Raw genomic sequence first — 25,379 nt, 5'->3', positions numbered from 1 at the left:
TCCCTGGGGGCCACATTTGGGAGTTGAGATCTGAGGGGCAGAAGCCTCTGGCTTCAGACAAACAGGGGCAGATGTCGCTGGTTAGGGGTGGCATAGCACGGGCAGAGGTAGTGTTGATGGGTGAAGAGCAGATCCCAGCTGGGACTGCTCTCGGGATCTGGGGGTCTCTTTCTTCTCAAATGGTGTTATGGACTAAATTGTGTCACCCCAACATTTATATGTTGACGTCCTAACCCTCAGTACCTTAGAATGTGACTATGTTTGGAGACTGGGTCTTTGAGAGATAATGAAGTTAAATGAGGTCTTTAGGGTGGGCCCTAATCCAGGGTGACTGATGCCTGTATAAGAAGAGATTAGGACACAGACGCATCCAGAGGGAAGAGGGTGTGAAGACACAGAGAGAAGGCTGAGAAGTAACACCTGACACCTGCCTGACACCTTCATCTTAGACTTCTAGCCCCAGAATTTTGAGAAAATAAATAGTTTCAGCCACCCAGTGTGTGTTCCTGTCCTCTGTACCCTAACAGACTCACACAGGCAGGTTCTTTGCTAAATGTCCTCAGAGCTGGTCTGTAGTGGAGCTTGCAGAGGCCCCCATCACTATCTGCTGGGAAGACCAAGCAAGGAGAGCAACGTCAACTTTTAAAAATTATCTTCAAATTGTGTGTAATGCATGTGCACTGAAGAAAAATCAGGACATGTAGATAAATAAATCACTAAGATCACCTGGGGTGCTAAAGGCCTCAGTGGTCTAAAATCATAGCAGCTGTGTCTCCTGCAGAGCGGACCTCCTAGTGATAGCCTCCGCCTGAGGGTCTTTGCAGGCCAGGCATCCCTCCCAGAGACAGCTATTGAGGCAGTGTGCTCAGGAGGCCACAGCAGTGCTCAGTCGGCCAGAAGGGTCCCCTTCCCCACATCACCACACAGCTGGCCAAGAGGCTCCACAGCTATTGGATCTGGAGCAGGGCTGGAAATCCATCTGCTCCCACCCCCATCTGAAACACGCTCCTCTTCGCTGCCTCCTAAGGAAGATGTCAGCCTCTGCTTGCATTTGCCACCTCCTCTCCTCCTTGAGCAACCCGATCTGCTAGGAAATGACGTGAGCCTAGGCTAGCTCTCACCTTTGATCCAGAACCCAAGCTACCCCTTACCTTTGACCTGGTGGCACCCACAGATCCTCAGAAGGTAGGCTTGGGGAAAAGGCCACAGTGCCTGGTTAACTCAGAGGTAAATGGTTCAGTATCTCCTCCCAACACACCCGTTTTCCCATCTGTGGGGCTTTGTTCACACTCTTACCTGTGCCTGGAATGCCGTCCCTTCCTGTCCTCTCTAAAATTTCCTGTTAAAATTCTGCCCACCCTTCACAGCTCAGCTCAAAAGCCATCTCTTCCAGGAAGCCTTCTCTGACTACCCCTCCCACAACTGAAAGGAACCCCTCCTAAGACCACACCTCCCTGCCTGCTCCAGCTGTAGGTGATACTGGCCATGTGATGCCTAGAATTAAAATACACACATCACCTGCCCCCAGAGAGCAGGCTCCTGGTTGGTTCATTTCTGCATTGTACCCTCCTTCTGTACCCAGCACAGAGGAGGTTCTGACTAGAATTTGACCTTGGGGTGTAAAATTTTGACTTCCTTACAGTGGAGAAGACATCCTGGCAAAACTCCCATTTGTCATTTGGAAAAACTTTTACACAATGCATAACACTTGTTTCTCATAACACTCTTGAGGTAAGTATTATCAGGTTTATACCCATTACACAGCTGAAGAAATCAAGGCTTCTAGAAGTTAAGAGACTGCTTGTATCAGCAAACTGACCACCAAAACCTGGAATTGAGACTCCCAGGCATGGCTTGCGGGAGGCTTGATCTTTCTGCCCTGCAGCAGTCTCACTCCCCTAGGGGTTTCTTCTGTCCCCAGCACCCAGCATGGGGCTTGGCTCCCCGGGGAGTTCGAGGAACCCCCTCCCATGGCACATCTCACTCTGTCTCTGCTCCTCTTTCACTGTCCCTGAGTGCAGAGGGGCTGCTGGAGGCTGCCTGAGGCTGTCAGGGTTGGTACTTCCACCTCCATACCTGGAGGCCTTGCCCACTGCCTCCATTCTGCTGTCGTGTGGGGGCTGCACATGCCCTGCTTACTGCAGAGACTGGTGCCCTGTTTCTGGGGAGGGCAGGTCTGAGGCTTCTGTCCCCAGAAAACCAAGGACAGAGCCACAGTGTCAGGAAACGAAGCACCTGCCCTGCCTCGCCAGTTCATAGGTTTGGGGTCCGATTTCAGTTAAAAAACACGCCTACTTCTCTTTGAAGTTTGTGCTGTAAGTCAGGAGCACTGAGAAGGGAGGAGCCAGGCCAGCACTCTGCCGTGCCTCACTCTCTCTCCCTCAGGAGTCACCTTCACCACCATCCATTGCAGAAATGAATGGAGGCCGTGCAGCTGCTTTCTTAAATATGAATGAGTTGCTGTCCATGGCCCCCACGTGGTCATTGGCCCACTCCATCTCTGGCAATTACTGAGTTGCACACACTGTGCCAACGGGCACAGCGGTCCCTGCCTGCCCTTGCACACTGACATCCCCCAGCAGGGGCAAGGCTCAAGTCTGCAGCTGCCTTACCCGCTGATGAAAAGCCACCTCTGGGCTCCTTTGCACCTGAAATTTTCAGTTCCAAAGGCTTAAGGACAGGACAGAAGGATTGTGGACTCTTGCTCTCCGAGGTCTGACTGGATATGGCCTGTGGCTTTGGGGCCCAAAGGCGAGGTCTCCTGGTGTGAATGGCTTCTGAGTTCTGTCTGGTTCCAGGAGGCTCGACAGGATCAAAGTGAAAAGCACGTATGGGATGGGGGCGGTGGCTCATGCCTGTAATTCCAGCACTTTGGGGGTGCTGATGCAGGAGGAAGGCTTAAGGCCAGGAGTTTGAAATCAGCCTGGGCAACATAGTGAGAGCCTGTTTCTACAAAAAGTTTTTAAAAATTAGCTGATAATATGTTAGTTTGTAAGTAGGGAAAAATTATTTAAAAAACTAGCTGGGCTTGGTGGTGAACGCCTGTAGTCCTAGCTACTTGAGAGGCTGAGGCAAGAGGGTGGCTTGAACCCAGGAGTTCAAGGTTGCAGTGAGCTATGATTGTGCCACTGGTAGCACAGTCCTTGTTGGCCCTGTTCACTTCTGTGTCCCCAGTGCTGGGGACAGAATAGATGCTCGATCAGTATGTGCTGAATGAATGAATGAGGTGGGAATTACCATTTGGGAACTGAAGAAGTTGACATTAAATCACAGCTAGGAGTCAAACCCAGAGTGGAGGCTCACCCATGACTCAACCTGCCAAGCCTGGGGACATCTCAACGGTGGATTCTGTGCCTGCTGCCCCCTGCCCAGGGCAGAGCCCAATTCTGCAACATGGATTTGTTTTGACAAAACAATCAAATCCATGCATGACTACGGTACAGTCAAAGTTGTCAAAGATCATCCTCAAACTAGTAAAAACAAACAAGATCAAATTCTTTTTCTGAACTTAAAAAATTACTTTTATTTTAGGAACAAATAAAATTATGGGAAATATTTACAAATAATTATCTCACATAAAGGTTACATAAAATCAGTTCTTCACAAGTAACAGCCACTCATGAAAAGACACACAGATATTGAAACTATGCCAATCTTATTGCATGTTTCTCCAACTAATCTAAAATAAAGGTGTTGCAGTCAACCATTTAATTTAAAAGGAAGCCACAAATTTCAGGTTTGACGGGGAAAAAAAGGTAAAAAAAATAAATAAATAAACAAAAACCCCACCCCTATTTTCTCCCAAGTCCCACCCTTAGCCCTGCCCTCCTCCCCAAAAAAGAAAAATATGTCCAACATCTTTGGCAAATTGGCACTGCTGTAATTACATTCAAATATTATTACACACAAAAGCAACACATGTCACTAAGAAAAAAACCACCAATATTTCAATCAGTTATTTTCTACTAGAAAAAAAGAATACAAAACATACACATTTTTTAAGAAGCATTTTTCTTTTCAATCCGTTGGAGACAGATCATTTCCCACTTTCAAAGGCAATTCAATTGTGGTTTTTGTTGTTGGTTTTTTGGTATTTTTTTTTACAAGCAAGTGTCTATGCAGGCATCACAAACTTTGGTGGATACAGTAGATATGTATTTCTTTGATGCTGAAAGGTCAGTCCCTAAGACAAAATCAAATGTCTCAAAGAATTAAAAGCAAAATCCATGTGTCTTCCTGGCAAAGGTTTCCAATACAATTGCCATGTTTCAGCAGGCCCTCAGTAGAGATGGGGTTTCTCCATGTTGGTCACGCTGTTCTCGAACTCCTGACCTCAGGTGATCCACCCGCCTCAGCCTCCCAAAGTGCTGGGATTACAAGGGTGAGCCACCGCACCTGGCCATTTCCATATTTTTAGTAGAGACGGAGTTTCACCATGTTGGCCAGGCTGGTCTCAAACTCCTGACCTCAAGTGTTCTGCCAGTCTCGGCCTCCCAAAGTGCTAGGATTACAGGCGAGAGCCACCACACCCGGCCTAGCCACCACGCCTGGCCCATTTATTTCTAAATAGACAATACATTTGTATATTTCAAAATTCAGAAGGCACCATCTCAACCCCGTCCCTATTCCTGTAGTTTCTCAGATACAACCAAATAGATTTAGTTTCTTGGTATCTTTCTAGAGCTAGTTTATGAATATAAACAAATATCCAAATAAACAAATATGTTCTTTTGCTTTTTTTTATACAAATGGTACCTTATCGTACCTATTGATCTGTTCCTTTCTCTTTCTTTCTTTTTATAATTTTATTTTATTTTATTTTTTGAGAGAAGCTCTGTGGCCTAAGCTGGAGTATAGTTGTGCAATCTGGGCTCACTGCAGCCTTGACCTCCCAGGCTCAAGCAATCCTCCCACCTCAGCCTCCCGATTAGCTGGGGCTACAGGGACATGCCACCAAGCCCGACTAACTTTTTGTATATGTTGTAAAGGCAGAGTTTCACCGTGTTGCCCAGGCTGGTCTCAAACTCTTGGGCTCCCGCGATCTGCACAGGTAGGCCTCCCAAAGTGCTGGGATTACAGGCATGAGCCACCACGCCCAGCCTCCACCTCTTACAGTGGACCTGATATTACAATGCCCACTTCCTATGATGAAAAGGAACTGAATGAGTGTGGAATCTCTAGGACCACGCTGGCATATAATGGGCCCTTGGGGTTTAGTTTAGTAGCAAATTAAAAGGTGCCCATTCCTCAAAACCTTCTATAGACATCTTTCAGGAAACTGCCATGGATAAATATCTGCAAATCAAAGCAAAACTTTAGGGACAAACTACATCAGTCTTCACCTGTGAATTTTGCATCTGTGATGCAAATGACACCCCTCTAAGGTGTTACCCTTCTGCAGTGCACTACCTGTGCAACTGTCCTCAGCAAAGAGGGAGTAATCTGCAGTAACTGAGTGGTGGCTGCCACCTTTACAGAGGCATAAGTTCTCAACTTGCCACAGTCTGCACCATTCCGGTTTGTGCTGTGCCTGGTCCATTTTACTCGCTGATATTACCCAACCTCTGAAGGTGTTTAAGTTTGACCATTGACCTCTCATTTCACAGTGAACCTCAGAGAGGTAAAAGGATTCACCCAAGATCACTCAGCAAGTGTGCAGTGTCAGCAAGTTAGCAGTAAGTCAACACTAGGCCTTAAGGCTCTTGTCATTTCAGAGCAGGACTCTTACTGCCATGCAGCTACCTCCCTCACCAGATGGTCCAAGGCATTTGGTTGTCTCTGGCTTTGGTGGTTGTGGGAGGGGTGGATCAGAGATGCCCTGGGCCATGTTATGGCTCTAGGCCACACGCAAGCAAGCTGGAAACTGAATTGCCTCTGCAGCTGCAGAAGACTAATTTCTATATTGATATGTGGAAAAACTAACAGCTAGAAAACACCATTCTACTCATTTTTAAAAGTAAGATCATATTAAATGACGTTACATGCATCATTTATATATTGCTCACAGCGCCAGCATCCTCAAATATGGTTTTAATTTTGGTAGACATCTTGCTAGGGGGAGCACATTTCTAAGTTATCCAGATATAGGACCCTCTTTCCTTCTCTTTCTGTCCACATGCAACCAGATGCTTTGTGGAGTTAAAGTTGACATTTATTTAAATGCTACTTGGTGTCTGGTTTTTTCACCTTTAATTTAGGGTTTTCTATCTGGGATGTAAAAGAATCACTTGGAGGGATTTTTCAAAATACCAATGGCCAGGCCACTAGCCAGTCAATCAGAAGCAAAATCTCCTTGGATGGGACCTAGAAGTCTTTACAGTTTTCCAGCATTTTAATGAACATCCCTGATTAAGAACCACCGGGTCTTAAGAGTGTGGTATATGTATTTTTCAAGTTCCTAGAGGCTCTCCAAAACAGAAAAAAAAAAAGAAATCTGCTTTATTCTCTGCTTGGTGTTGATGGATCAGTCTCTTTAGCCGTTAGTCTGATCCTGGAAATTTATGGTCATAATTTGATGAGCAACGTTGGGAATGGCTTCTTCTTTTTCTTTTTTCATTTTGAGACAGAGTCTCACTCTGTCGACCAGGCTGCAGTGTAGTGGCACGGTCTCCACTCACTGCAACCTCCACCCCAATACTTTCATTTTTAAATATTATTTATGGAATCCAGATTTGCATAAGATGGACTGGGTCAATGGCCATGCCCTTTATAAATCAATATTCTTAAGTTCTGCAAATTCAGTTTCCTAAAGAGCCAAATCACATCCTACTCATCAGCAAGGCAGGTAGACATCATCTTCACAATCACTTCTAATTTTTGACCATTGTAAAAAAAATGAAATATGTAATCACTTTCTTATTGTAAAATAAACAATTTACTTTTGCAGGACCTACTGCCTCCCTGCTCCCTTTTTTTTTATTTCAAACAATCTTGAACCCTTTGTCATGGGTCAGTTGGCAAGAGAAGCCTGTTTGTTGGTTTGAGAGCAGTTCATGCAGACAGAGACCACTTCCTCTGAGAATTCATTTGCTTCCCCAGGATGGAATCCGGCTGGGCCCCTGACCTTGCTGGTCACGTGGGCCGGGGCCTCCATCAGTCATACCCTGGACTCCTATCTGTGTCTAAACACCACGCCCCACCCTGAACTGCATGGCAGCCACTTGCATAGCACTCTGGGAGGGCCCTGGGCATGAGCAGCGAGGACTACATCAGCAGCTCCTCCAAATAAGCCCTGCTAATGAGTGTGGCTTGAGAAGTGGCTTTGATGTGCTCCTAAATCCAGTTGCAAAACAGAACTAAAGTTAAGGCCTCAGCACAGCACTAACTTTGATGTATTCTTACTCTAGTGTCCTGTGTGGTGGTACTGGAATTGTCCATTGCTAAGACTCAGAGGAGAAAAGCACTTAGCATCACAGGACTTGGAGCACTGGTGCTGAGGCAACCCTTCATTCATTCGTCAGATGTTTGTTAAGGCCTAGGCCTAGGGCAGGGGTCAGGGATTCTCCTCTCACACAGCACGTAGGTGGCAGGACCAATACCGGGTCTGATCTCCCAGCTGGGGGCACAGGCTGCTAACCTCAGGCCTGGAATCTGTCAGATGCCCTTCCTGTGCTGACTTGACTTAGACAGGCCTCCTGACCTTCCCGGAAAGATCATGTGTGATTCACAGGGGTTCTGGCCACTTGAAACGTTCCTGAGAAGGTACATGCAATGAGGACAGAGCTTGCAGAGGGAGGACAGGCATGCAGAAGGCTCTGTGTGCAGCCCCAGACCTGGGTACCTTCGTCACCGTCCTCACCCCGCCTCTGGGTGTGCAGATAGGGAGCAGGTCTCCTGTGTTATGGCCCAAGCAGGGCTGTTGGGACACTGAGAACATTCCCTCCTCCTGCAGGAGAGAGAGGTCCAAGGTGCCCTACATCACGCGCCAGTGTGTGGAGATCGAGCGCCGAGGCATGGAGGAGGTGGGCATCTACCGCGTGTCCGGAGTGGCCGCAGACATCCAGGCACTGAAGGCAGCCTTCAAGGTCAGTGAATGTCGGCCTGCGCAGGACGGGATGGAGGTGTGGGCAGTGGTGTCCGCGATGAGACCTTAAAGCGCTCCATGGCCCAGGCATGTCACATCCTTCTGTGTGTCTTTTCTTCATTTACTGTTTTATTATTTTTAAAAGAGAGAAAACAAGAGTTGTACAAACAACTTCTATAGAAGCCAGTTTTTCTGCCTCCATCTCACCAACCCTCACAGGCTTTGAAGGACCCGGATGTGCCTCAAATGCCAGGGGAGGGCACTGAGACCCCAGAGGGTCCTTCCCAGCATCTTCAAAGCAACAGGATTTTGTGCCTGCAGACCCTTCTTTGCAGCACACACCACCCACCCTGACCAGGACCCCTAGAATGCCCAGCATCCCTGGGAGGGCCCTGTGGTAGTTTCAGCTCCCTCTGGGGGCCCAGAATGGACCTGGCCTGTGGTGAGGATGTAAGCACCAATGGCCAATTGGGTCCAAAGGAAGACACCGGTTCAAACACTGAAACCAGTCAGATTCTCCCCCGGCCTTCCTGCTATGGGAAGACACTGGTGCAGGGGTGGTTGCTGTGTACAGGGCAGAGCCACCCAATCCCCACGCAGGCGCTGTGTCCTGCCACGCTGGCCTCCTCCTGGCCATCACATCGGGCCAAGCAGGGGAGAGGAATGGGAATGCCCACGCACCACTATCAATTCTGCAGACACAGAACCATGCACAGCTCTTGGGAGGAGTCACGTGAACTGCTCAAAGCCTGGGAGGGACCACACAGTGGTCAGCGTGGCAGGGACGATGCTTTAGCCAAGGCAGGGATGGCAGGCGACTCACTCAGGATCCTCAAGGAGGCTGCTGCATTTCTGTGCTCTTTCCAGATAACAAGGACGTGTCGGTGATGATGAGTGAGATGGACGTGAACGCCATTGCAGGCACGCTGAAGCTATACTTCTGTGAGCTGCCCAGGCCCCTCTTCACTGACGAGTTCTACCCCAACTTCACAGAGGGCATCGGTGAGCACTAGAGGCCTTGGCCTTGTGGGAGACGTCTCCTCCACGTGCACTGCTGCCCTTGGAGGCTGTGAAAAGTGAGGTGTGGGAAACCGAGCTATGCCCCCTCTGCCATGTTCGGGTACCCTGCTGCTGCTGACCCCTGCGAGGTACAGAAAAGGTGATCAGGTGGTTCACACCCCACACAGGTGCCCCTCACAGGGTCCTCACTGGTGGCCAGTGCTGTGGGTGTGATGATGATGATGAGCCTAAACTGCGCAAGGACTCATGTCCCAGGTGCTCCATGTGACCACCTCTGAGATGTCTCCGGCTTGCTGTAACCCAGAGGAGTAACCCACTGCCTCCTGCAGCTCTTTCAGACCCAGTTGCAAAGAAGAGCTGCATGCTCAACCTGCTGTTGTCCCTGCCGGAGGCCAACCTGCTCACCTTCCTTTTCCTTCTAGACCACCTGGAAAGGTAGCCCAGCTCTCTTGTGGCTGCCCAGGACTCCAGGTCTCCAGGCCGTGGGGTGCCCCTCTGCTCCCACCAGACCCCCAGCACCAAGGACCTTTTCCCCCGACCCCCATCTGCAATAACTCACTGCTTCTAAGGACTAGCACCGCTGCCAACCCCGCCCCTGCCTCTCCTCTTTGCCACCCTCCTCCCTCTGCACTGTGGCCTTAACAAAGAGCTCAGAGCTTTGGCCATGGCCAGCAGTGCACTTGGACACCCCTCTTCCCTCCCAGTCACATCAAGGTGGAGACCTCCCCACCAGCCCAGAGTTGGCCCCTTGTCCTGGGCCACTGAGATCCAGAAGTACCAAGGCTGGAGTCAGCTTGCAGCACAGCCAGGGTCGAGGTCACTCCCTCCCTGAGGACTCTAGCACAGCACAGCCCCTCTGCCTCTCTCCTGGTGGTGGCGTTGAAACAGCACCCTCTGCTTCAGTCCTCTACAGGGTGGCAGAGAAGGAGGCAGTCAATAAGATGTCCCTGCACAACCTTGCCACTGTCTTTGACCCCATGCTGCTCCAGCCCTCCGAGAAAGAGAGCAAGCTCCCTGCCAATCCAAGCCATCACCATGACTGACAGCAGGTCCTTGGAGGTCATGTCCCAGGTATGGGAAGATAGTCTCTAGCCAATGCCACCCCAGCCTGACAGAGGTGGCCTCTGCCTGCCCCACCCCCAGTCCTGCCCATCTTCTGACTTGCATTGTATGTGGTGGTGGCTGAGATTCAGAGAGAGGGACTTGCCTAGGTTTGCACGGATGGGAGTGATAGGGGGTGCACAGGCCACCTCCTGGTCCTGCTGGTGCACCTTCCTGGGGGCTTAAAATCACCCCAAGTGTTCGGGTGTGGTGGCTCATGCCTGTAATCACAGCACTTTGGGAGGCCGAGGCAGGACGACCGAACCCAGGTGTTTGAGACCAGTCTGGGCAATGTAGCAAACCCCATCTCTAGAAAAAAATACAAAGAAAAATTAGTCAGGCATTGTGGCACACACCTGTAATCCTAGGTATCTGGGAGGCTGACACAGGAGGATTGCTTGAGCCCAGGAGTTAGAGGCTGCAGTGATCCATGATGGAGTCACTGTACTCCAGCCTGGGGGACAGAGCAAGGCCCTGGGCATCTCTAAAATAAATAACCACCCCCCACCCAACAAGTCATGCCTTGTCAGGACCCCACCCCACCCCCATCTCACTGTAAGGGGTTCATGACACTAGCAGGGGTTTCTAGCACCTGAGGTGGACTTGGGGGCTTGGGGCCCAAAGACCTCCCCACCAGCAGCCGTGAGCCCCCCTCTGAGCCACTCTCCTCTTCCCCACTCTGCCCGGGCAGGTCCAGGTGCTTCCTGCGGCTGGAGGCCATCCCTGCCCTGGACAGCAAGAGACAGAGCATCCTGTTCTCCACCAATGTCTAAAGGTCCCAATCCATCTCCTGGAGGTGGATAGGCAGCCTGGAAACCTCTGGCTAATCGGGCCATCTGTAGAGTGGGAATCAAGATTTTCTGAGGCATTCTTGGGCCACTCCCAAGTGTCAGGCCATCTGCCAAGAGACAGCGGCCCAAAGCAGAAGGACAGGTGGCCTGGGCAGATCCCGCCCAGGTCTGAAAGTCCCAGGCTGGCCTCAGACTGTGGGTTTTTATGTGGCCACCCGAGGGCACCCCAAGCCAGTTCATCTCGGAGTCCAGGCCTGGCCCTGGGAGACAGGGTGAAAGGAGTGGTTTTTATGAACTGAACTTATAGAGTCTAAAAGATTTCTACTGAATGGCTTGTCAAGAAGCGCCGTCTCTGGGGAGAAGGGAACGTGACCGGATTCCCTCACTGTTGTATCTTGAATAAACGCTGCTGCTTCATCCTGTGGGGGCCATGGCCTGTGTGGGTGGGGCCTCCCTTTCCCTGACTTAGAAACCACACTCCACTTAGAACAGGGTTTGAGAGGCTTAGTCAGCACTGGGTAGCGTTTTGACTCCATTCTTGGCTTTCTTCTTTTTCTTTCCAGAAGGATTTTTGTGCAGAAATGGGTCTTTTGTTGCCGTGTTTGTCCTCCTTGGAAGGCAGCTCAGAAGGCCCGTGAAATGTCGGGGGACAGGACCCCCAGGGAGGGAATCCCAGGCTATGCACTTTAGGGTTCCTTCTCCAGGGAGAGTGACCTCGTCCCCCGATCCTGACCACCCTTCCGGCCCACGCTCTCCTGTTTGGCTTCCACAGGCCTGGACTTCTCTGGCTTCTCTGCCCACACACTCCCTGCCCCAAGTGTCCCTGCCCCTGCCGCAGCACAGGTGACTTCATTTCTGTCCTCTCAGCTCAGTGGACTCACTCAGCTTTTGTATAAGTCTCCACTTGGTGGTAGCAGCTTGCTGATGACTTGTTTTAAAACTTTCTTCCTAAATAACCTTTTGATACTTGAATATTTTTAAATTTTATACATACTTTCTAATTTTTTTCCCAACAGATCCAGATACCTAATAAGATGCTGGAATGTAATCCCTGGACAATCCGTGTCCTGGCAGCATTTGGTCTTCCTCTAAGCACCTGGCTTCACTGTTCTCAGGAGTGGGTTCCGAAGTCTCTGGAGAACAGGATACGTGGAGGTTTAGGAAGGGGCCACGCCTAGAGATGGGAGACTCCCTCCCAGAGCAGGTGGAGGCACAGGACCATTTGCTACCCCATCTGCTGGCACCTGTGGGGGAGCCCAGGCATTCGTTGTAAACAATCCTGACCACCTGGCTCAAAGAAAACAGAAGCGTGGAGGCCGCCAAGTATTTTCAAGAAATAACCCCATGAACATTGCATCACTTTTTTAGAAAAAGGGGCTTGGGGCAGGCAGAGGAGAGAAGGGAGAGCAAACTGAGAGCCAAATTTCCAGATGGTCCTGCAGGAGGAGAGGATGCAGCTGCCCAGAGGGAAGCAGGATCACATTTATGGAAGTGTGTGGGGTCCCTGGATGACACCAGCACCCAGTGCGGCTCTGTCTGGCAACCGCTCCCAAGGTGGGAGGAGTGGGTGTCCCCTGTGTGTCAGTGGGCAGCTCCTGCTGAGCCCTCAGCTCACTGGGGAGCGTGACAGCGGGGCCATGCACCTGACACTCCTCTCTGCTTGTGGACCTGGTGAGGCAGGGAGCAGAAAACAGAGCCACTTGAAGGCTTTCTGTCTGCGTCTGTGTGTGGTGTGGATTTAGTTGTGCTTTTTTCTTGCTGGGAGAGCACAGCCACCATTTACAAGCAGTGTCACCCTCATGGGTGGCGGGGACAGAACAGGAGCCTCTGCTCTCTGTACGTATCTGGGCCAGGTGGGCTCCCATGCCCTGGCTTCCATCTCTGTCTCAGCGACCATTCAGCCCTGCACAGGAACACATGTTGCTTAGAAAAGCCAAATCCAGCCCTTGTCTCGGTCTCCTCTGGTCTCATGATGTGCATCTGTTACCTGGAAACTGGAAACCAGTCTATCAATGTCTGTGCCAATTTTTTATTCCCTCCCCAACCTCCTTCCCCATACGACTTTTTATTTATGTAGGATATGTGCTGTCTAATGATGGGATTACCACACTTTTCCATGTTCTAAAAGTGCTCCTCTCCCGCAGGGTCCCAGGGCTGATGGTTGCTTTGGGCCTACAGCTACGTCTTACCCACCTCCTGCCTCAAAAGCCTGTGTGGTGGCAAAGCCGGTGTGGGGCTGGGGAACGCAGCGTTCTCCAGGAGGGGGACCCGGCTCTCCTTCTGTAATGCAGGCGAAGGCCTAGATGCCAGTGTGACCTCCCACAAGGCATGGCTTCCAGACTCCCCAACCAGAAATGATGCCTTTTTGCCTCGGGCCCGGGGTTTGAAGCAGCCTGGCTTTCTCTCGGTAAGTGGCTGGTGTCTTAGCAGCTGCAATCTGAGCTCAGCCACCTACACACCACCGTGGGGGAAAGAACTGCTGAGACTTTCATTAAAAAGTTTCCTGAGACGACTTGCGTGCGTGTTGATTTCATGATCAGCGCCACTGGGAAGAACCCCTGAGCCGGTGAGGTGGGGCTAGAAGCAGCAGGTGCAGTGATGGGGCTGGGTGCCCAGGAGGCCTCAGTGCTCAATCAGGCCAAGGTGGCCTAGCCCAGGCTGCAGGGAAGGCCGGCCTGGGGGGTGTGGGTGAGCACAGGCAGGCGTCAGCTGGGCAGTGTTAGGATGCTGGAGCAGCATCCATAACTCCACTGAGTCAGGTAGTCTGGTTGGGGCAGGGACCACTGTTGCTTTGTCAGAGAGAGATGATCCCCACTGGGGAGAGGCTGTTCTGACTCTGCAGGTGGGACAGGGACAGATGGCCACCAGGGTGACCCGGCTGGTCTTCCTTTGCTATGCTAAGCCCTGGGACATGGAGGATTGCCACCACACACAGCCTGGGCCCGGGTTCTTACCTGTGGCCACCGCTCTGGCATGAGCCCCTCAGTCTTGGGTGGTTACTGTCTGGTCCGGGATTTGGTGTTGCTGCTGAGTCCAGCCTTTCCATCACCTCCGCATGGGCCGTGGGTGTTGTCAGCCGCCTCCCACCTTGGCTTCAGTAGCTCACCCAGCTTACAGGGGAGCTGCCCTGGGCTGGAGATGGGCGTGCACCCTGGGTCCTACTTGAATGAATGCAGCTTGAGGAGACCCAGCCATATCCACTGGGCCACAGGTTACCCTCGGCAATGCCCACATCAGCCATCAGCCTGAGCTTCCCCAGGAGAGCAAGGCTCACACGACAAAGGCTGCCCATGGCCAGTGAGGTGGCTGAGCCCAGCCAGGACCTTTCTCGGACTTCTGGGATGTGACTCTGCTCATGAGCTGCCTGGTCAGCTCTCTCGGGGTGAGAGGGGCTTGTCACACGGGCCCCTGCCTGCAGTGTGACTCTTCTCAGCTTCTCTCAGCAGCCCTGCCTGCGGAGTGTCACCGTCACCATGATCATTTCCCTGACACTGCGAGGGTGTGGGGATGTCCTGGGTAGAGACAGGGCCCATGGCAGCAGCAGGCTCAGGGGCGCCCTGCACTGGCAGGCTGGGGACCTGATGGAGACCACACCAAGGGCTGGACAAGGGGACAAGCCTCCATCCTGGCCTCTGCAGGCCTCAGCAGCCCCTTCCACAGGCAGAAGGGTTCATGCTGGGTTCTGCCCTCACTGCAAGAGCTGCCAGTGCCACGTGCTGTTCTGCCCAATCTGGTGTCTGCAGGTGAGGAAAGGGCTGCCGCTGGCCCATTTCTGAGTGTTCAGCACCTAAGGGTGACAGCACTGTCTGTCCCTACCCTCCGAGTCCTGTTTGAAAATCAAACCCATGCTCGCAGGCCGATTTTTTTTTCTTTTAGAGACAGGGTCTCACTTTGTCACCCAGGCTGGAGTGCTGTTGTGCAGACCCGGGGCAGGGGTGTTGGAGCTTCGTTGGCCTCACTGGAATAGAAGAGAGTTGCTTCATGATGCTCAGCTGACAGGCAGAGCCTCACATAACCCAAGTTCTCACAGTTCAGAGAGGCCAGCCAGCGCGGGGACAAAGACAGGCACGCACTGAAGTGGTTTCCTGGAAGACAGGGCCCAGTTGCATCTCTCAAATGGGGCCAGATTGGAAGGGAAACCAGCTGCTTTGGGCAAATGAGGCCACTTCTGAATAAGCTCCCAAACTAGATGGTGCCGAGGGCCCTGGACCTGGCAGCTAGGCTGGACATCGCACGGCCCTGTATTCCAGGAAACGGCATCTCAGTGCTTGTCTGGCCATTTCTGCAAAAGAACCATCCACAGTCCATTTTTCCATTCCCCTCCTATGCACAGACGGGGCCGGGCCTGACCAGAAACTCTCCCTTAGCGTTTTCAGTCACTGCCAAAACTTGAGCGCAGCAGTGAGGATGTGATGTTAAAATGTGACTCTGGGCCAGGCAGTGGCTCGTGCTCGTCAACCCAGTGCTTTTGGAAGGCTGAGTTGGGAGGATCAGTTGAGATCAACAGTTCAAGGCCAACCTGAGGAACATAGATCTCTACAAAAAATAAAAACTAGCCAACTCTGGTGACATGCACTGGTAGTCTCAGCTACTCAGAAGGCTGAAGTGGCTTCAGCCCAGGAGTTCAAAGCTGCAGCTATGATCGTGCCACTGTATTCCAACACGAAATACAGAGTGAGACTATATCTTGAAAAAAGGAACAAATAAACTAGGTATAGAAGAAACATACCTGAAAATGGCAGGGCTGTGTGCAGTGGCTCATGCGTGTAATCCCAGCACTTTGGGAAGCTGAGGTTGGTGGATCACTTGATGTCAGGAGTTCGAGACCAGCCTGGCCAACATGGTGAAACCCTATCTCTACTAAAAGTACAAAAATTAGCCGGGCGTGGTGGCAGGCACCTGTAATCCCAGCTACCCAGGAGGCTGAGGCAGGAGAATCGCTTGAACCCAGGAGGCGGAGGTAGCAGTGAGCCAAGATCACAACATTGCACTCCAGCCTGGGTGGCAAGAGCAAGACTCTGTCTCAAAAAACACAAACAAACAAAACAACATTACTGAAAATAATAAAAGCTGATACAACAAAGCCATAGCTAACCTATTATAGAATGGGGGAAAGTTGAAAGCATTTCCTCTGTAAACAGGAACAAGACGAGGATGCCCGTTCTCACCACTCCTATTCGACATCACACAATCAGGCAAGAGAAAACAATAAAAGGCATCCACACTGGAAAAGAGGACATCGAATTATCCTTGTCTGATGAAGATGTGATCTTGGATCTAGAAACATGTCAAGGCTCCACCAGAAAACCCCTAAACTTGATAAATAAATTAATACAGTCATTTGCAGGATACAGAATCAACAACAACAACAAAAAAATCAACAGCATTTCTATACACTAATAATGGTCTGGTTGGGAAATAAATTAAGAAGGCAATCCCATTTACAATAGCAACAACATGGAAAGATGTATGCCACAGAAGAAATTTTACCAAGGAGGTAAAAGATTTCTACAAGGAAAACTACAAAACGCTGATGAAAATGTTTAAGAGGACACAAAGAAATGGACAATCATTTCATGCTCGTGGAAGGAATTCATAGCATTAAAATGACCATACTGCCCGAAGCAGTCTAGAGATTCAATACAACCCCTACCAAAATACCAATGTCATCACTCACGGAACTGGAAAGTCCTAAAATTCATAAAAAAGAACCAAAAAAGAGCTCAAAGACCCAAAGTCATGCTCAGCAAAAACAACAAAACTAGAGGCATCCCATTTCACTGCAAATTAGACTACAAAATTTTTGACAAGTGCATAGTAACCAAAATAGTATAATCCTAGCATAAAACTAGACACTTAGATCAATGGGACAGATGAGAGAACCCAGAAAGACAGACACATATTCACAGCCAATTGATCTTTGACAGAGCCGACAGAAACACACACTGGGGAAAGGACACCCTCTTCAATGAATGGCACTGGGAGGGTTGGATAGCCACATGCAGAAGAATGAAACTGGACCCTTATCTCTCAGCATATAGAAAAATCACCTCGAGATAGATTCAAGATGGAAATGTGAATGTTAAGGTACGAAACTACAAAAATATTGGAAGGAAACATAGACACAACTCTTCTGGACCTCACTCTAGGAATTTATTGGATTTTATGATGGGCTCAAAAGCCCGACGTGGAGAAGGATGAGCTGGAGGATGGCGCATTGGACCTGTGTCCAGCAGAACTCCTGACAGCGCATGAGGGAGCCTTAGAAGCCAGGTTCCTCCTTGCTGTGCCTATGCGGGAAGTGGAGTTGCTAGGGTCAGAGGCCGGCCCAGACTTGCACGTGAAGCCTGCCTTGTTTGCAGTGGCACTGGATCCCCGACTTGCAATTGCAGGTGTTGGTTTAAATGGTCCCCCAGGGATGTGATGGAAAGTAAAGACAGAAGTGCCACCCAACAGAGTTGCTCCCCGTGCCAGGTCCCACGGTCACCATGGAAGTGCTCTGCCTGGGGGGCCCCCTGGGTGTTCAGGCCCCCTCATGCCCTATTTCCTTTGGTCCTTTATCTTAAAGATTTTCTTCTGACGGAATGCAGACGTGGATCCGACTCTAATCCGAATTACCGTGGGTGCGGCTGTAGGGCTGCAACTGGCTCCAGAAGTGCCAGGCTGTGGGCTTCTCATGCTTCCGTCCATGCTTGCAGCTGGGAAGGGGGAAGGAATCTGCCACATGACCTGGGCTGAGTACCAGAAGTACCATTAGTAGAAAAAGGTCGTAGGAGGGGGATATGAGGAGGAGAACGTGAGGGGGCCTGGTGGACTGTGCTCCCTGCCAAACACAGGAGCTGTAGAGGGGGCCCCTGCAGCAGAAGCTAGGGGGGCCACTGGGCCCAGGTGGTCTTGGGACTTGTGTCTCTCCTGCTGTGCATCCCTACTGGGTGCTTTAGAGACAGTGGGCACACAAGAAGCCCCTGTTGCAAGTGAGGACAAAGTGTGGGAAGGCCGTGAGGGTGTACAGTCCGAGATGGCCTTGGCCTCAGCCCGCAGTTCACTGTTGATGCGCTGGAATGCCGCCTCCTTCTCCAGGTCCAGATCTTCAGCAGTGACCCGGAAACCCAGCTCCAAAGGAGGTGGCAGCATCAAAGGCTCCCCTCGCCTGCGTGGCAGCAGGGGAAACTTGCGTCTACGCGGCCTGTCGGCCTGGGATCTGGGGGAGCCATTCCTGGTGGTGAGTGTCTGCCCTGGTGCTACATCTGCCGTCTTTTCACAGTGGGTGTGACCCGAAGAGACAGCCTGAGGTCCGTCCTCACTCACTGTCTTTGAGGAACTGAGGGTCAGCTGGCAGTGGGATGAAGCTGGCCCCCTCATCCGCTTTAGCCCCGGGAGACCTCCCGTAGAGCTGTAGGAACTCGAGATGGCATTTCGCTTGGTGCACGAGCTCGTACAGGAGGTCTGGGATCTCCGGTTATATCTGACTTCTGACCTCTGGGCACCTGCTTCAGCCGTGGCTGCGGCCCAGAAATGTGAAGGGCCTCCATCCACTCCATTCAGTAGTGACCCCGATGTGGGGTTCAATATGGAGGGGGGAGGGGCTGCTGCGGCAGCTGCAGGAGCAGAAGTGCCAGGCCTTGTTCTTCTGATGCCCGCATCCATGCTTGCAGCTGGGAAGCGGGCAGGAATCAGCGAGGTGACCTGGGCTGAGTCCCGGGAGTGGGAAGAGGTGGCAGGAAGGGGATCTGATGAGGAGAACAGGGGGCCTGGTGGTCTGTGCTTCTTCCCAGACACAGGAGCTGTAGAGGGGACCTCTGCAGCAGAAGCTAGGGAGGCCACTGGGCCCAGGCCGTCTTGGGACTTGTGTCTCTCCTGCTGTGCATCCATACTGGGTGCTTTAGAGGCAGCGGGCACACCAGAAACCCATGTTGCAAGTGAGGACAAAGTGTGGGAAGGCCGTGAGTGTCTACAGTCCGAGATGGCCTTGGCCTCAGCCCGCAGTTCACTGTTGATGCGCTGGAATGCCGCCTCCTTCTCCAGGTCCAGGTCTTTGGCAGTGACCCGGAATCCCAGCTCTAAGGGAGGTGGCAGCATCAGAGGATCCTCTTGCCTGCGTGGCGGCAGGGGAAGCTTGCGTTTACGGGGCCTAGAGGCCTGGGATCTGGGGGAGCCATTCCTGAGGGCCAGTGTCTGCCCTGGTGCTATATCTGCCGTCTTTTCACACTGGGTGTGACCCGAAGAGACAGCCTGAGGTCCGTCCTCACTCACTGTCTTTGAGGAACTGAGGGCCAGCTGGCAGTGGGATGAGGCTGGCCCCCTCCTCTGCTTTAGCCCCGGGAGGCCTCCCGTAGAGCTGTGGGAGCTCGAGATGGCATTTTGTTCGGGGCACGAGCTCGTCCAAGGGGTCTGGGATCTCTGGTTATATCTGACTTCTGACCTCTGGGCATGGAGGTCTCTCTGCAGAGTCCCGGGCCTGGGCACAAAGGGAGAGAGGCCTCCGTTGTCCCACAGGGGCCGAAATGCAGACCGTGCATCCCCGGTGACCTCGGGGACCCTTCTCTGATCGTCCAGATTCTCTTGGACTCTAGGGTCCTTGTCCTGCTCAGGCATCCCTGCCCCGCTCTCCTTGAGGTCCCTCAATACTATCTTCCCTGGCCACAAGTCTGGGGACAGCCAGGTGTTGTGGGCCCCAAATGGGTGGCTACCTGCTCCTGGGTCCCACAGAGATTCCTTGTGCTCAGTGTAGTGGCTGAGCTGGAGGACGCCCTGGAATTCGGGGCACACAGCACTGGCTTGCTGTGGTACCTGTGCAATCGAATTGAAGGCAGAATCACCGGGAAGGAACACAGGTCTTGCAGGATCACAGAAAACCTTCTTAGAGTTGTCTTGACACCACTGATGCCAAGTGTCCGGGTGCTTGTAGGATGGCCTGCCAGTCAGTCCAGGGGCAGGAGCAATGGGGAGATCCCACAAGCAAAGTGAACTGGGGGATGGGCTGAACGGACTCCAGGCAACTGAGCCCTACTAGCAGGTCCTCAGCCTGGGCCCCGACAGGAATGAGGGGCACAGATTGCCCAGGTAACCGCTCTTCGGAGGAGTGGGGAACCGTCAGATACTTGAACGCTGGAGAGCTGGACTCTGAGCGTCCTCGTGGAGCTGCCAACTCGGCCAAAGGCTAAGCCAGCAGTTCCTTCTGTTGCCGGGCAACGCACCTTCTAAACCTGAGGGAGTGGGTGCGTGAGCTCATAATGGCCCCAGTGATGGAGTGACCTTAAGGGTTCCATTGAGATGGAGTTTCGCTCTTGTCCCCCAGGCTGGAGTGCAATGGCGCGATCTCAGCATGTGCTGAGACCGAGGCACAAAGGTCGCGGGAAGAACAGGTGCCCACAATGGCTGCAGATCTGCCCGTGGATCACTGAAGATTCCTGCTCTCCTGCAGAGGTGGAGATTGCAGTGAGCTGAGATTGCACCATTGCACTCCAGCTGGGGCAACAAGAGCAAAACTCCGTCTCAAAATAAAAAAAAAGAAAAAGAAAAAAAAGAGGCCGGGCGTGGTGGCTTATGCCTATAATCCTAGCACTTTGGGAGGTCGGGGTGGACGGATCAGGAGATCAGGAGTTGGAGACCAGCCTGGCCAATGTAGCGAAACCCCGTCTCTACTAAAACTAGAAAAAATTAGCCGGGCGTGGTGGCGGGCGCCTGTAGTCCCAGCTACTCCGGAGGCTGAGGCAGGAGAATGGCGTGAACGTGGGAGGCGAAGCTTGCAGGGACCCGAGATCTCGCCACTGCACTCCACCCGGGGTGACAGTGCGAACCTCCGTCTCAAAAAGAGAGAAAGAGAGAGAGAGAGACAGAGAGAAAACGATTTATTAATTTAATGCACTTTTACGCCTGTGTTCTTTAATTTGCTTAGGAAACACCCACAAGAGAGCTGGGACTGTGGCCCTGATTGTGGACATGAAATATATGGTTTCTTGCAAAAAATAGACACTGAATAATTACGATTTAGTTGAGCTAGAAATCCATTTGGTTTCTTCCATATGTTTCCAAAATTTTCATCCTTTTCTTTTAATTTTGAGATGGAGTTTCGCTCTTGTCCCCCAGGCTGGAGTGCAATGGCGCGATCACAGCACCTGCTGGCAATGGCAGGAGGCTGGGGGACGCTCGCGGGATAGGTACTGGAAGGAGAGGCACCCGCACAAAAGTCATGGGAAGACCAGGAGCCCACAATGGCTGCAGATCTGCCAGTGGATCGCTGAAGATTCCTGCTCTCCTGCTGAGGCAGGGGTTGTAGTAAACTGAGATCGCACCATTGCACTCTAGCCTGGGCAACAAGAGCGAAACTCCATCTCACACATACACACACACCAAAAAAAACCACACACACACAAAGAAAAGGAAAAGTAGTGGCCAGGCGTGGGGGCTCACGCATCCCAGCACTTTGGGAGGTCGGGGCAGGCGGATCACGAGATCAGGAGCTGGAGACCAGCCTGGCCAACACAGTGAAATCCTGTCTCTACTAAAAATACAAAAATTAGCCAGATATGGTGGCTTGCGCCTGTAGTCCCAGCTACTCGTGTGGCCGAGGCAGGAGAATCACTTGAACCCAGGAGGCGGTGGTTGTGGTGGGCCGAGATGGCGCCACTGCACTCCAGACTTGGCAACAGAGCGAGACTCCGTCTTAAAACAAATTTTAAAAAAGAGGGTTATTAATTTAATGCACTTTTATGCCTGTGTCTTCAATTTGCTTAGGAACTAGAAATCCATTTGGTTTCTTCCATATTTCTCCAAGTTTTTCATCCTTTTTTCTTTTTTTGAGACAGAGTTTTCCTCTTGTCCCCCAGGCTGGAGTGCAATGGCACGATCTCAGCTCACTGCAACCTCCGCCTCCTGGGTTCAAGCGACTCTCCTGCCTCAGCCTCCTTAGTAGCTGGGATTACAGGCATGAGCCACCAGGTCTGGCTAATTTTTGTGTTTTTAATACAGACGGGGTTTCGCCATCTTGCACAGGCTGGCCTCGGACTCCTAACGTCAAGACGGAGTTTAGTAGAAACTCCGTCTCTACTAAAAATACAAAAATGGCCAGGCGTGGTGGCTCACCTCTGTAATCCCAGCACTTTGGGAGGCTGAGGCAGGCAGATCACCTGAGGTCGGGAGTTCGAGACCAGAGTGACCAACATGGAGAAATCCCATCTCTACTAAAAATACAAAATTAGCCTGGCCTAGTGGCGCATGCCTGTAATCCCAGCCACTCAGGAGGCTGAGGCAGGAGAATTGCTTGAACCCAGGAGTTGGAAGTTGTGCTGAGCTGAGATTGTGCCATTCTACTCCAACCTGGGCAACAAGAGCGGAACTCCGTCTCAAAACAAAATGAAACAAAAATTAGCTGGGTGTGGTGGCAGGTGCCTGTAATCCCAGCTATTGGGGAGGCTGAGGCATGAGAATCGCTTGAACCCGGGAGGTGGAGGTCACAGTGAGCCAAGATCAGGCCACTGCACTCCAGCCTGGGCGACAGAGTGAGACTCAATCTCAATAAATAAATAAATACACAATATTAAGACAAAAATCACAAGGACATTACATAAACCATGTTATGCCAGTGATTTTTTAAAATATCAAAACAGTTTTATAGAAAAATATAACTCAGGCCAGGTGGGGTGGCTAACGCCTATAATCCCAGCAATTTGGGAGGCCGAGGTTGGCGAACCACCCGATGTCAGGAGTTCGAGACCAGCCTGGCCAACATAGTAAAACCCCAACTCTACTAAAAATACGAAAATTAGCTGGGTGTGGTGGCACACACCTGTAAACCCAGCTGCTCGGGAGCCTGAGGCGGAAGAATCACTTGAACCTGGGAGGCGGAGATTTCAGTGAGCCGAGATGGGGTGATTGCAGTCTAGCCTGGGCAACAGAGAAATTTCGTCTCAAAAGAAAAATATAACTTCATAAAAACGAAGTAGGAAGAAACAGAAAAGTTTGTCTAGATCTAGAACCGTTAAAGGAATTGAATGTTTATTTTGAAATCTGTATCCCATCCCGTCAAAAATCTCACAAAAAACAAAACCAAAGAAAAGCACCTGGCCCAGATGATTTTATAGATAAGTCCAGGAAACATTAAAAAGAACAGAAAGTCTTTATCTTCCACAGAATTTTTTAAATATAATTTATTTATTTATTTATTTTTGAGAGGAAGTCTCCCTCTGTAGCCCAGACTGGAGCGCAGTGGCCTGACCTCTGCTCACCGCAAACTCTGCCTCCCAGGTTCGAGCGGTTCTCCTGCCTCAGCCTCCACAGTAGCTAGGATTACAGGTGTGCCTGGCTAACTTTTTGTATTTTTAGTAGAGACGGGATTTCACCACGTTAGCCAGGGTGTTCTCGTACTCTTGACCTCAGGTAATCTGCCCACCTCGGCCTCCCAATGTGCTAGGATTACAAGCACGACCCACAGTGCCCGGCCTACATAATCTTTTTTTTTTTTTTTTTTTTTGGTGATGGAGTCTCGCTCTGTCATCCAGGCTGGAGTGCAGTGGCGCGATCTCGGCTCACTGCAAGCTCCGCCTCCCGAGTTCACACCATTCTGCTGCCTCAGCCTCCCGAGTAGCTGAGACTACAGGCGCCCGCCACCACGCTCGGCTAATTTTTTGTATTTTTAGTAGAGACGGGGTTTCACCGTGTTAGCCAGGGTGGTCTCAACGCCTGTCCTCATGATTCACCCACCTTGGCCTCCTAAAGTGCTGGGATTACAGACATAAGGCACCGCACACGACCCCAGCCTACATAATCTTCCAGAAAAAGAAGCAAATGGAATTCTCCCCAACTCACTGTGAATTTAGTATAAGCTTAAAACCAAACCAGACATAAATAGTACAAGGAGGCAAAAGTATAGACTAACTTCTTATGGATATATATGCAAAAATGCTAAATAAAATATTAGCAAATAATCCAGCAATGGATTAAATATGTATCATGACCAAGTTGGGGTTTTCCTAGGAGACTAAGATGATGTAATAAAAGAAAAAACTATTAAAGTAGTACAAACTATCAAAGGAAAAAACCTGTATGATCATTGCAACGGGTTCATTTGCGACATAATACAATTTTTTTTCTTTTTTTTTTTAAGTCTTTTTGGCTGTAAGTTTATTCAATGCAAAATAATCCTCTCCAATTTTACTGAGGTGGCTGATGGCGTCCACGACCACATCTGCCTCTAAACTGGAATTCGGTTGCTGACCCAGCCCCAGCCTCGGCTTTCTTGTCGGCACCAGGGGGCACAGCACTCCCTCTGTAGGTATCTCTGTTGGCTTCCCCTCTTGTGAGTCTTGCAGGTCGCTCACCTTCCAGACCTTTAGACCAAGGCCTGCCAGTCCCTGGATGGCTGCGGCGTAGGGTGGCAGGCACAATCTCCAGGGGCAGATGAAGGTAATCACGGAGATACTGGATACCCTCATTGGTAAGGTACCAGTGGAAAAGTCTCCAGGCAAACTGTTCCTTCACGTAGTAGCCTCGGGACTACACGACATGAAGGCTGGGCACATTCTTTTTTTTTTTTTTGAGATGAGTCTCACTCTGTCGCCCAGACTGGAGTGCAGGGGCGCGATCTTGTCTCACTGCAACCTCCGCCCCCTGGGTTCAAGCAATTCTCCTACCTCGGCCTCCCGACTAGCTGGGATTACAGGTGTCTGCCACCGCGCCTGGCTAATATTTTTGTATTTTTAGTAGACACGGGGTTTCACCATCTTGGCCCGGCTGGTCTTGAACTCCTGACCTCGTGATCCGCCCGCCTCAGCCTCCCAAAGTGCTGGGATTACAGGTGTAAGCCACCGCGCCTGCCTGGCCGGGCACATTCTTGTCTGCCAGCTCCAGGTGCTTAGGCACGTGGACATCCTTCTTGACCACTGTGACTTCCTCTTTAAAAAGGAGTTCATAAATGGCAATCCGGTTTTTCTTAGGCATCAGCATTCTGGGGAGGAGCAGCCACTAAGGCGGCAGGGTGGCCCGGATGGGGGCCGATGGAACTCGAACTCCACCAGAATTTCTTTAATATTTTATATATATACATATATACACACACACATATCTATACACACACATATATATGTATATATGTGTGTATATACATATATATATGTTGCTCGCCTATTTTTTTGTCTGTTCTCTTATGTACCGGGAGTGCCAGGAGGACAGGGATTTGTGTTTTCCTCACCACTGTCTGGCTCATGCAGAGCACAGTCCTTGGCACACGGTAAACACGCTGAGGAGAATCTTGGGACTAGCGGACTCTGAGCATCATTCCGCTGGGCCCAGTGGGGCCTCTGAAGGGACCCGCCTTGCCAGGCTCTAGCCCAAGGCCTAACGCATGCGCACCGGCTGGCCGGCTACTTTTTTGTTGACCGGCCAAGTGACACGGCGCCTGTGCGACCCAGTGCCCAGACTGACGGGAGCTGGAGATGGGGGAAGGG

General features: G+C 51.2%; 1 protein-coding gene, 1 long non-coding RNA gene and 1 pseudogene across 2 annotated transcripts; 1 reads left to right on the top strand and 2 right to left on the bottom strand.

Annotated features, from left to right (window-relative positions):
• Nucleotides 1-8,106: 8,106 nt before the first annotated feature.
• On the bottom strand, nt 8,107-9,948 carry LOC134739259 (uncharacterized). Its single transcript, XR_010125868.1, has 3 exons — nt 9,822-9,948; nt 8,847-9,164; nt 8,107-8,147 (listed from the first exon to the last, which is right to left on the bottom strand). It is a non-coding gene; the product is annotated as an uncharacterized LOC134739259 (long non-coding RNA).
• Nucleotides 9,259-12,284, top strand: LOC129022818 (breakpoint cluster region protein-like; annotated as a pseudogene).
• A 4,164-nt stretch (nt 12,285-16,448) lies between these two features.
• On the bottom strand, nt 16,449-24,368 carry LOC129023699 (putative POM121-like protein 1). The gene is given in 4 exon segments (XM_063662929.1): nt 16,449-18,405; nt 18,408-18,476; nt 18,478-19,941; nt 24,255-24,368. Coding segments are annotated over 4 exon segments (2,364 nt in total). The 3' UTR covers nt 16,449-17,688.
• Between the last annotated feature and the right edge of the window lie 1,011 nt (nt 24,369-25,379).

Source organism: Pongo pygmaeus, chromosome 23 (genome assembly GCF_028885625.2).
Source record: "Pongo pygmaeus isolate AG05252 chromosome 23, NHGRI_mPonPyg2-v2.0_pri, whole genome shotgun sequence".
Taxonomy (NCBI): Eukaryota; Metazoa; Chordata; class Mammalia; order Primates; family Hominidae; genus Pongo; species Pongo pygmaeus.
This window is presented reverse-complemented; position numbering and strand designations above follow the sequence as displayed.